The sequence below is a fragment of the Artemia franciscana genome, chromosome 3 (assembly GCF_032884065.1).
Source record: "Artemia franciscana chromosome 3, ASM3288406v1, whole genome shotgun sequence".
NCBI classification, from domain to species: Eukaryota; Metazoa; Arthropoda; class Branchiopoda; order Anostraca; family Artemiidae; genus Artemia; species Artemia franciscana.
In genome coordinates, this window is record NC_088865.1 from 17,950,119 (window position 1) to 17,962,555 (window position 12,437).

The 12,437-nt window shown below is 36.6% G+C and overlaps 1 protein-coding gene and 1 non-coding gene across 2 annotated transcripts in view; both read right to left on the minus strand.

The window, feature by feature from the left end:
• Window positions 1-12,437, minus strand: part of LOC136025483 (LIM and calponin homology domains-containing protein 1-like) — a 120,501-nt gene that overhangs the window by 23,061 nt on the left and 85,003 nt on the right. Inside the window, exons 12-14 of the mRNA XM_065701516.1 lie at window positions 9,700-9,888; window positions 4,164-4,286; window positions 83-212 (exon numbers count right to left, since the gene is read on the minus strand). Coding sequence (XP_065557588.1) covers window positions 83-212; window positions 4,164-4,286; window positions 9,700-9,888 — 442 coding nt within the window. The remainder of the gene's footprint in view (window positions 1-82; window positions 213-4,163; window positions 4,287-9,699; window positions 9,889-12,437) is intronic.
• On the minus strand, window positions 7,444-7,516 carry Trnaf-gaa (transfer RNA phenylalanine (anticodon GAA)). Its single transcript has one exon. It is a non-coding gene; the product is annotated as a tRNA-Phe (tRNA).

Genomic DNA, 12,437 nt, shown 5'->3' on the forward strand with positions numbered 1-12,437 from the left:
TTTTCCTTATTCTGTTGGTTCTTTTATCTCAATTTTCTTTATGGTCCAGTTGATTCTGCAATTGAGACAAAAAGAAAACTACCTTTCTTCTGACAATCCTTGTGATTGATGAGATTGCTGGTCCTTGGTCTCTGAATAAAAGTTAAGAGGCGTTGGTCCAACAGAAGGTCTAGGCACAATCTTGAATGGGTCATTCTCAGTCCGTTTGTCACCTTAAATGAAAACTCTGTAAGCTAAACAAGAAAAAAAGAATTAAGTTCTTCTATTTCTATGTGTTGAGGGGGAGGATGTTTATATATATATATATATATATATATATATATATATATATATATATATATATATATATATATATATATATATATATATATATATATATATATATATATATATATATATATATATATATATATATATATATATATATATATATATATATATATATATATATATATATATATGTGTGTGTGTGTGTGTGTGTGTGTGTGCGTGTGTATATGCATTACCGTGAATGTCCAAAATCTAGTTAATGTCGACTTTCACCGGTAAATGTTCGAAATTCCTTTTCCTCTGCTTCGATTCAATTAGATTTGCGAATCAGCTTTTTCAGTCTTATGCAAGCTACGACATAACTGAGAAGGTAAGAGCCCATTATTGTTGGGATATGAGAAATAAGGTTTTTATAATCTATTTTTTCAAATTCTGTAGGAAACGAGCAAAGAATGTTGGGTATTTTTCACATACTTCATTGTATTAGAAGGATTGCCACAATTTTGTAATATCTTTCGGTTTTATAATAGAATTTTTATGCTACTAAATACCACACTTTAGAGCTTTGACCAATTATATTTGATTTTTTTAAGACAAATTCGAGTTCTTTGATTCGTCCACTTGACATAGGTAACATTTTGCGGGGGGTTCACCATTTGAAATTTTCAAACTATTCTTCAAAATCTCCCAAAAAGAGGTCGTTCACACTCCAGAAGTAATATTATGACCTTTAACTCTATGTCATACGAACAATGAGGATAATTTTGCATTGTAGAATTGTTAATGTCTTACAAAATAAAATACAAGTCCATAAAGCAATATAAAAAAATAAAACCTCAAAACAAACACTATTACATAGAAAGACTGTTTCTAAGTAACGGTGAGTGGGCAAGCGAATAAAAAATCTAATATTAATGGCCATCCAGACTTTCAATTGGGGATTTATGATAGGTAAAGCTTTCCTGAGCGCTAATCGTTTACCAGGTATGCTACTATCGGAGATCCTTTTAGGTTGCAATATATGATTTTGCGAAAAAAAAAACACATCGCAATCAATAAGTTCCATTACAAATGTAGCTTAGACAAGTTTAAGAGAGAGGGAGAAAGGTTTATTTAAACAACAATCGTAGCTCGAATGGTTAATTTGATGTTGAAATACAAAACATTTTATAATGAACTATCATATAATGGCGAAAAAGGGACGAAAGAGTTGTGATGGCGGTTTCTCCGAGCACGCACAGGCACAAGTTTTAGCTTCTGTCTCGTACGGCTGACTGTCAGGGCTTCTGAGGGTAAAATGTCACGGTGAGCAGGGTTAGAAAGCAGCATTTTGCCAAACCCCAAGATAAGGTCACCCAAACGGAGTTCCAAACTTTGGAGTTCAAGGGTTGCCAGGGCATCGTGGTAGGAAATGTCTCCATTACTCAGGATGATCCTGGTTGCCCGTTTTTGGACTGACTCCAGTTCCTGCATTAGATAGGCGGTTCTTAATACTGACGGGCCCCAGACGGAACAGGCGTATTCAAATATGGGGCGTACGTAGCATAGGTATGCTCGAAGAAGACTGTGGGTGTTGCACCCGAAGCGAAGCATTTTTGAAAGGGTTTGCAGAGATACGTTAGCTTTACGTTCACACTATTAATATGGGTAGTAAAGGTGCAATCATGTGAGAAAATGACACCTAGTATTTTCACCTCATTCACAACAGGGAAAGAAACTTCAGGGGGGACGAAGTCTCTCTTTAGCGGGTTCAGTCTAAGTATTTTTGACTTAAAAGAGTTAATAGTCAAATTCATATCAGAGCACTGTGAACTTAGTAGATCGAAAGTGATTTCTCGGAGTTGCTCGGTGGGGACATTGCTATGAAGAAGATAGGCGAGTAAGAGCGACAAAATCGTCGGAAAATTTGTATTTGTCGTTATTTTCTAGGAGCAAGTAGTTGATGATGGCAAGAAACGCTATTCCTGCCAGTTTCGTCCCTTGCGGGGCCCTACAGGTTATTTTACTCCAATCTGAGTCACAGCCCCCTTCGTGTAAAGCAAATACTTTTTGCTGTCTTTCAGACATAAAATTGAGCATAATGGCTAGCGTTTGGCGTTTAGCCCCCATTCGTTTCTGGTTTTGGCAGGCAACTAGGTGTGATAGGAGATCAAAAGTTATGCGAAAGTCGATGGCTGCTAAGCCGACAAAACAGCCTTGCTTTTCAAGCCACTTCAGGATCTGATCGTACAGTCTGACTAGGAATATAAACATCCCACATTTTGGAAGTCCGCCATATTGGTATTTATCGATAAACTCACTTACTTGCTCAAGTAGCCACCGCAAGATGAACGATTCTGTCACTTTTGCTTGGCATGGCGTTAGGGAGATTGGTCTTAAATCATCACACGATTTGGGCGAGTTCACCTGGGGAATTGCACGGATTTGGGCCTTTTTTCGCGATCTAGGGAAGGTCCCGGATGCAAAGCACTGGTTTATAAGAACCGAGAATGACAGGGCTAGGAACAAAGCAAATTCACGTATGGGCTTGGAAGGAATTTCGCCTGGGATAGAAAGACGTTTGTCTTTAATTTCCTGATTTCTCTATACACCTCATATTCACTGAGTGCTATTGTGCCTTCGTTGGGGCAATTATCAAGAAGCGAGGTTTTCTCCTGGGGGGTAACTGCTGGAAAAGTGGTATAAATGGAGGTGAGAAATGCATTAACTTCACTGGACCCCAGTATTCGCCCATTATCATCAGATATCTTGACACTGGTGTTCGAAACATTTCCACTCATCGCTCTGACCGAGCGGTGCCACTTTGCAGGTTCAGCATTGAGCAGGGGGTCGACTTTTTCACGACCATACTTGCGTTTTGCATTTCTGATCATGTTAACTATTAGGTTTCTTTTGGTCGCTCCTTGATTTCCCTTGCCGCTCAAGTAAAGGCGTCTGCGTTCACGGATCAGGGCCTTAATAGTGGGAGTAGACCGTGGCTTGTTGTATTCACTTTTAACCACAGTGTTTGTTGGAAATATCTCGAGGTACTTGGGTACAAATTTTCACTGAAAGCGCAGACCCTTAGCTCAAGAGAAATGTCCGTTGAAACCTCTGGAAAGTCATATTCGGCAATCCAGCGGCCATATTCACGGATTGCACAGTCAGTTATTAGTCTAGTAGTGATCCGTGAAAGCTTGGGTTTTCTCACAGAACTCTTGGCTTTGAGAAACAGGGAGCAGTTATCAGAGAACCTGACTGGTCCAAGCGATGTCGGGAGGTGGTATAGTTCCTCAGTTGAGTATTTCCATTAAGAAACACTTTTCTCTAGTTACGTTCCTCCAGTATTTCTATTAAGAGGACTTTTTTGTGCATATGCTTCTTGATTTCAACTTCATCCCTGAAATCTTACACAGATTCTTACAATATTATACGCACGGCAGTTGTTTTTTTGGCTTTGATAAAACTCGTTTATTCTTCTTTGCAATCTGTCCTTAGGTCATTAGCCAGTGTGGGCTTACGAAGTATTTACCAGCTCTCAAGTCTCACGCTTACAGAGTTTGTATATATGTTACCGTGAATGTCTAAAATATTGTTAATGTCGACATTCACCGGCATGATATGTAAGATTTTGACGACAAAGCCTCCCAATTCACTACTTATTCTGGTAAATGGAAATACACATTATATTTTGCTAAAATAGGATTTTCTAAGTATCTTGAACACCAAATGGTAGGGGAAAACTGATTCTACGAATATATCAAGCGTAGAGAGCAGAAGTTAGGAGGCCAGAACTCTACATATAGCCAGGGTATGATGCCAAAAATGTTTTTACGGCAACTGATTCGTAGAAGCTTCATGAAGCAACTTTAGAAAGACGACTTATTTTCTGAGCAATAATTTTAATTACTTACCGATAGGAGGCAATTCCATTCTTGCGTGCATCATTCTTTCACTAGAAGTTATACTGTCGTTTAAACTTGAATTTTCTTGATCTTCAGAAGTGACTGAAACATCCAATGACGATGAACTAAACCCTATAAAAAATATAATACGACGATGCGTAATTCCAAAAATTTGGTCTAGGAAGGAGGCTAAGGGCCTTTAAAATAGCATTTTTCATTCGTGAGGAGTAATAACTTCATTTACTTTTATGTAATTTTTACTTGCTCTCTATTTAAAATCTTTCAAGCAAAAAAAAGTTACAATAGCAGGAATGCACATTTTAAATAGGTACGTAAGGCTTTTAGAAGTCGTTAATCTTAAATATGTTGCGACAACTGTAATATTGGCAGCCTAAAAAAAACCTAAAAGAATTAAAAAGTTTTTCCCACCCTTTTATGGCTCTTGCCCCCTCAGCTCATCCCTTTCAAAATTTCGTTGTCACCTTAACTAATATGTTTTATACCCTTTATAATGTAAATGACTAGATAACACTTTCTCCCCAATACCCAAACATCAGCTTAAAATATAAATCCTTTCAAAAACAATACATTTTCCATAAAATAAGTTTTATTTTGCTGTTGGATTCTTCACCTTTTTTTCTTTATCATAATATACATAATGTGTAACCCTTTAGACAGCTAAAAATCAACTGCAAATAGTTTCAGTTTAACCTTGGTCATAATAACAAGCAGCAAAAGAAAATATGTTAATCTGTGAGTTTAAGCTTTACAAACAACACAAAATATGTCCCACTGAAAAGGTATCTGACGAAAAAAGGCAAGGCACTAAGTAAATTTTATTTTTATTAAAAAATACTCAAACAAGCCTGATTGTGAATTTACACACGGTTAGAGCTACTGGAAACAGTTGCAAAAGTCTTCTATTTGAATGCTCGTCAAAAACTTTGTCGCAAATCTTTTGAGGGTCTGAGTCGACCCATGACATACTCTCTTTCACTGTCAGCTTGAGTTTTGCAAATAGTCAGAAAATTATTGAAAGGAAGTCTGATGCTCGTCCATGGAATGGACGAGCATCACAATACTTTTTGGCCGGAAACTCGCGTACGATTTCGGCAGTGTGAGCTGGTTTGCTGCCATGCAACAAAAACCGAATGTCTTTTTCACATTGCAGGCCATGGATAAAATTGCCGAGGATCTGGAAGATGCAACTAGACGGCATAATAGTAAAATATTGTACTGGCACGTTAGTGAATTGAGAGGGAGTAGTCAATCCAGACTTGTACCAGTTAAAGATAGAAACGGGGCCAGATTTAGTGATAAGGAAAGAGTTAAAGGGAGATGGGCAGAACATTTTGGACATTTGCTAAACCAAGATAGATAGAGAAGCTAAACCTAGGAAAAGATAGAGAGGAAACTGAAAAATTTTGTGATACCTTACATGTGAAGGAAAATTTGTTTTGCAAGGAGGAACTGTTAACAGTAATAAAAGGATTAAAAAATAATAAGGCCCCACGTGCTGATAGTGTGGTAAATGAATTTCGTAAATATGGTGGCTCTTAAGTTAGAAATAAGTTACTGAAGATTATGAACATGATTTTTGAAAAAGGCGAAGTAATTAGCAATTTTAGAAAAACCATAATTAAACCACTGTATAAGAAAGGTTATTAGAGCGAGTATGGTAATTATCGAGACATTAGCCTGGTCTCTGTAAGTAGCAAATTGCCTCAGTAATATGATACTTTTTAGACTGAGAGATGCTGTAGACAAAGTTATAAGAAAATAACAGTGTCGTTTAGTTGACCAAATTTTCCCTCTTATGTTAATAATTGCGAAAAGTTATAAAAAAAAGTTCATCAAAAGTTATCAAACACCTTTAGTCCTTAGTCTTATGGATTATGATCAAGCATTCCATTCTGTTGATAGAAGAGCTTTAGCATATATCGTATCCTTGTATGGTATACCAGACAAATACATTTAAGTGATTAGTGCTATATATGAAAATAACACTGGTGTGGTTAAGGTAGGAAATGAGATTCTGTGGGCACATTCTGCGGATGAAGGATGACAGATTACTGAACTGTCCTTTTCGGCCAACCGCAAAAAAAAAAAATATATATATATATATATATATATGCATGTTTTGATCCTCGCCATTGTTATGGAACTTATGGGACGTAACCAATCCTAGAGCCTCAGACGCTGAACTTTCGACCAGTCGGGTGCAGAATTCAAAGATCTATCAATCGATCTAATTCAGTATTCAGACCGTTTGACAGAATCCAGTGTCTGATCGGATATAATCAGATAATGAGATAGACTATCTCCTCGGCAAATGCCAAAGTTTAAAAAAAGCTAGTTCGCACTACGCACCGAAGTATGTGTGAGTCGAGCTTTCAAAGATGATTTCATGCACCTCTTTTCTATGTGTTTGGTGACAATTTAGTCTAAAAGTTTTACAACTTGTGTAAGACTTAACAGGTAACTGGTTCTACAGCCTAACTACCTGTAGCAATATCTACAAATTAACTTGTGTTCGAAGCTGCGTCACTTATTAGTTATACTACTACTACGTCTAACAACTGAACGTAGCACCAAGCCGCCTGAGCGACACACACTCCTACTCCATCCCAATCTATTCTAAGCCTCCCTCTTTTCACCCTCGGAGAAAATTCGCATGTTCCATAGATCTTTCTTTCCAAAATCCTCCCACCCCAACTGCGGACCACCTGCTTTCCGTTCAGCCCTTAACAGTTGGCCAAAAAGGACAATCTTCGGCAATCTGTCATCTTCATCCGCACATCCGCAGAAAGTACCCTAACCTTTAAACCCTTCGAGGAAGTTCCCATTTCCCTTAAATCTTTCCTTGCAACATCCTGCCACCCAGATCGGGACGACCTGTTTTTCTATTGGCCCTAGATGGTAAGCTGACAAGGCCGATCTTTGGCAATCTGCCATCCTTCGTTAGCAGAACATGCCCCAGCCATCTAACTACACTTCAGCCTCACTTCTCACTTAATCTTTCTCTCGCTAAAGCCTTAGAAAGCGGGATTGAACCACACTTTTCGTACAGCCTACTGTTTGAGATACGGTCAGTCAGTCGGGCGCCCAGAAAAATCTGCGGGCGATTTTCTAAGTGAACAATACAAAAGCAGATACAAGTATACAATAAATAATCTTTTTTTGACAATTCCTATAATATTTACCAAAATTTAAATTTATTGAAGCATGTGTTTTAATCATTACGCAGAGGGAAAGGCAGACTGCGAACTGAAACTATTCTGCAAAAAGTTGCCGAAACCCGGGATCGAACCAGGGACCTTTAGATCTTCAGTCTAACGCTCTCCCAACTGAGCTATTTCGGCTATGAAATATTAGCCGTTTAAAATAATTGTACACAAACAAACTAAAAACTACGCATTTTCCAGAACAATCGTATTTATGAATTTTCTCTAGCTACACGTAGGAAAGACATGTGTTCTGTAAAAAAAAAAAAAAAAAAAAAAGACACTCGCTTTAAGAGATTACTATTTTACAGGGGGGGGGGGTGTCTTCTACAGGACACTACATAGGCCCCCAGGAGGCTTTCGAGCTCACATCTCTACCAGGGATGTAAATTGCTATGGGGCAGAGGGGCGAGGTCACCTACCCACTCCAGACCTTGTCAAAACTAAGATAAGGCTGCAAAATTCAAGCAACCTGAGAAACAGGTCAGTTTTCTTTAGAAGATGTTTATCTTTATGGTACTAGTCCTATGTGGCTTATTTTTTCATTTTTCGCCGTCATTTTCACTTGATTTGGGAAAATTGGCTCCAACTTCCTCCCTCCCCGACCCCCCAGGATTTGACAAAATTACGCCACTGATGTCTACTCCTTCCCTATTCTAAGTCTCAGAAAATTGCTTTAAAGACAGGTTTATACGTTTCATAACTCTGAAAACAAAAAATGTTTCTTTAATTTGGGTTTGAGTTTGCTTTATTTTGATTAGGTTTAAAAAAAAAAAAATCGAATGAATTCAGTAAAATTTGACGCCAAGTTCTTTTTTTTTTACTTTAAGACATATTTCCCAAATCCTTTAAAACCTTATAAATCAGGATTTTATATAGTTCTAAGACTAAAATACTTTTGGACTTCGTTTGTGGTATAGTTCTATTTCTGAAAGGTTCACTTTTATACCACAAAGTTTATCCAAGTTCCTCAAAGGCCAATACTTTTTGGACAGAGAGAGGGTGGATATTCAAAAAGACCTTCTTAGGACACACTTTAGGTTAGGGTTACATTCCTCAAAGTTTCATTCACCTGACCACTACTTTCCAAGTTAGAAAAAAACCTTCATTCTGAAGTTTACAAAAAAAGCCCTTGTTTCAGCTCCAAGGAAACATACCCATTTGGAAGGATAAGCTGAAGGGAATGAATGCAAGCTTCGGGTTTCAGTTCTTTTCTTATAAAGAAGTGGTTGACCTTGTTATTGGTCAATACGGGTCTAAATGTTTAAGAGGGATACTTTTTATCCCAATTAAGTAATTAAGGTAAATATACTCTGAGAGGACAATATACATATAATTTTTTTCGGTTGTAGTCGTATGTACATATGAGAATAAGAGCACGCTCAGAATGCTTCATACTTTAGGCTGGCAACTCTCCCAAGACCATGGCCTAAAAACAATTCAACATAAACACCTATTGTGGCTGAACACCTATCCAAGATGCCAGCAATAACACCAGAAACAGCGCAGTCCCGACCTCTAACACTGGTTCCTTTAATCTGGTCACTTTACTACACGATAAAAATCCTTTTAGACCCATTAATAGACAAGCTGAAACGGTCGCTGCTTCTTTCACTATGACAACTCTATTTTTAAATCGCCTAATAATATAAACAATTAATGTATGCTTGGACAATAGCTTCCAAATTAGAGGGGGGATGGGCCCAGGGCGAGAATCATGGCTGAGACACTCACCGCATCCCTCATAGAAAAATATATTTTACAGAATCCAAAACTAATCATTGTTGGCATAATCATATCCAAAATAATGAGGCTTGGTCACTCCAAAACAAGAAAAATACGAAATGAAAGGCGGGTTTCTAAACCTGTTTTCAGAAAGACGGTAACAGTGTATGTTGACACAAAATTGTAACGTAGCAATGATGTAAAATCAAAATTGTACAAACTAATCAGGAATTCTCCGTTTTTTCATTAATCATATACTACTCTCTAATGTTTTTTTTTTCTTATTTTTACTCTACCTTAACAATTTCTGTATGTGGGGGTCATAAATAAATAATCAAATGTGACAAAAAACACACAATTTCCATATTTAAAAAGAGATGAAAAAAGATAAAGCCGAATTCATTTTTTTATGATAGCCAAGATATTTCCATCCACCATTTGATATTCGCTCAATTGCATCATTCAATACGACTTGGACAAACTTCATATAGAGCCTCAATAACACTCAGGCAAACTGTCACACATATAGTTTGGCCTTAACGGCCGCAAATGTTAACGAAAATAAAGCTTAGGAAATTATGAAAATGAATAGGTACCTTGAGTTTTCTTGACAAGTCTTTTTAACCTCTCCTCTTCTTCTTTTTCAAGGGACTCAATTATTTCCATTTCCTTCCTAGCCAGTTCATCAGATTCCCCATCTAAAGGTGAAATTATATATCTAGGAGGCGTAGAGACGTCTAAAGTTGCAGACTTTGCGTACGATGAGCTAGAGTTCGCTCGAGTTCCTAAAATAGTTTTGAGGATTCATTCTCAAGGCTAGAATCTTATACAGAATGCAAGGATTCTAAACCTAGTAAACGGGTTAGATTTATTTAAACCGTTCAGAGACTGATTTGAGCGAAGTCCAAAAAGCAAATTTGGAGGAAATTCAAAAAGAATACTTATATGGGTGTTTTTATCTTATTGCTTTAATCGGGAATTACCTGGTGGAAAACTTCCAGAATTATATGGTGTTTGCCTATGTACTTGTGCCTGGGGTATATTCTACTCTATAAACTGACTCAAGTTCTTAGATTACAGCTCTATGTGCATATTCAAACAGAATTAGCCGTACTGACTAATAATTAACTAATAAGTTGATTATAAAATACCATCTTTTACTGTTTTTAACAGCAGAAAAATATTTATAGCTAAAAAAGCTAAGATTATAAAAGCTAAATATTACTAGCCAAAACCTAAAACTGTTCTACAGCTTCAAAAATTTATGTTTTTAGCATACTATTTATTTGTCTTTCTTGACGCCAATCCTAATTTATAGAGAATACCCTGTGTCTATATATAGTAGCTATAAACAGACACAAGATTTTCTATAAATTTGTATAGATAAAATCGAATGCATGCATGTATACATATATACATATATGTGTATCTTGTATACTTTACTACGTTGTTCATCCGATCGCCAAGAAACTTTGTGAAGTTACTGAGTGCACTCTTGCGAATGTTTTAAGTGTGAAATCCCCCCCCCCCTAGAGCCATCTTCATATTCTGTTTTAATTAGAGGTCTTTGAACCCAAATACTTGACAGTTCTGTCACAATTCCTTCTTGATAATTCCTTCTTTTGAGATCGCTGCAATGTCCGACGGAAAAGCTAGTATTACACATAGTTAAATCAACCGATTTTTTTGGCACTAAAACACAATAAGATACGTCGAAAGTGGACTAGTTTTAATCGGCTTTTGTGACGCCCATTTAGATATATATATATATATATATATATATATATATATATATATATATATATATATATATATATATATATATATATATATATATATATATATATATATATATATATATATATATATATATATATATATTCCTAGTTAGAGATGAGGGGGAATGAGACTTCCTTACAAAATAGTTTGATACCGTCAGAGAAAGGCTGTAGGAGCCCCAGAAAACCGACTTTGTTTGGGCCCTTACGTAACTGAATATAACCAAGAATCTTTCGTTCTAATAGTGTTAAAAAAAGCAAGTGAGATTAAAACCCTAAGAAAATAAAATAGATCATTTAAGCTAGAGCTATCAACTAAGGTCCCCTTATAAATAGATCCTAAATCTAACGCATTTGTCTGCCAAGTTGACATAAAATCTCAAGAGGTCCTTTCGTTCTATCATGAGTGAATTTGCCTTGGGGGTAGAAACTAACCTGGCTTATGCCGGTCTGAACTTAGATCACGTAGGGGTTTAATAGTCGAACAGACTACCCTGCGAGGCTGCTGCACCGAGTAGGGTCCCTGAACCAACATCGAGGTCGCAAACTCTTTTGTCGATTTGGACTCTCAGAAAGAATTACGCTGTTATCTCTAAGGTAACTTAATCTTTATTCATCTAAGGATCAATGATCATTTATTGATGTATCTGTAAAGTGAATCTTATTTTATTTGTAAAGTGAGACTCGAGGGGCCTTACTTTTTAAATTAAAATATCAATAAATAGTTTATATATGCGACTCTTAGGGAGACTTGTTAATTTCTTGTGTTTTCCATACAAGTGATAAATTTCATAAATTATTCTAGCTTCCCCTCCCCCTCCAACATAAAAGTTCCGTACGTACCTGCAATCGAGATTGGAGGAATCTAGGCTTCAACCCGTACTGGCCTATAAGATAAACCTACACAGAAAAAAAGTATCATAAAGAAATATGCCAAGATCTCCGCTTACATCGCCAAACCACACTAGAGGTCATGTAAACAAAAATATGTTCTTCTTCAATGTTATAATAATTCTTTCCTTAATATATTTGCAGGTTTTCTGGAAAAGATTCATGGTTTGAAACTTGGTGTTATAACAAGGGTTATAAAACAAAGTGTTATAATAACTAGGTGTTATAAAAACAGCAGCGATAATTTTTGCTGTTTTGGATCCCTGTATGCTCTATATTTCATATCTCAGAAGGATAAATCTACAGAGCTGCGATGGCGTGATAAAAAGAAGAATAAATCCTAGAAGTCAACTCCGCTTTGTCCTTGGACGACTCCAGGTTTCGCCACATATGTTAAGCGGAAAGCATATCTTTAAAAAGTTTACGCAAATGATCAATCTGGATTCTTCTGTCCATCTCGTTTTAAAGGGCAGTGGTACGTTTTCAAAGTCAGTTACGCGTAGGCAGAAATGGATTATAACAGAAGAAAATTTTCAATAACAGAAGATTATTACCTTAGCTGCGGTAATAGCTGCAATTTAGTAAAGAACAAACCACGGTCCAAAGTAATCGAAAATCAAAACAAATGTTTTTAATTTAATTTTCATAGAAGAATCGTCATTTCC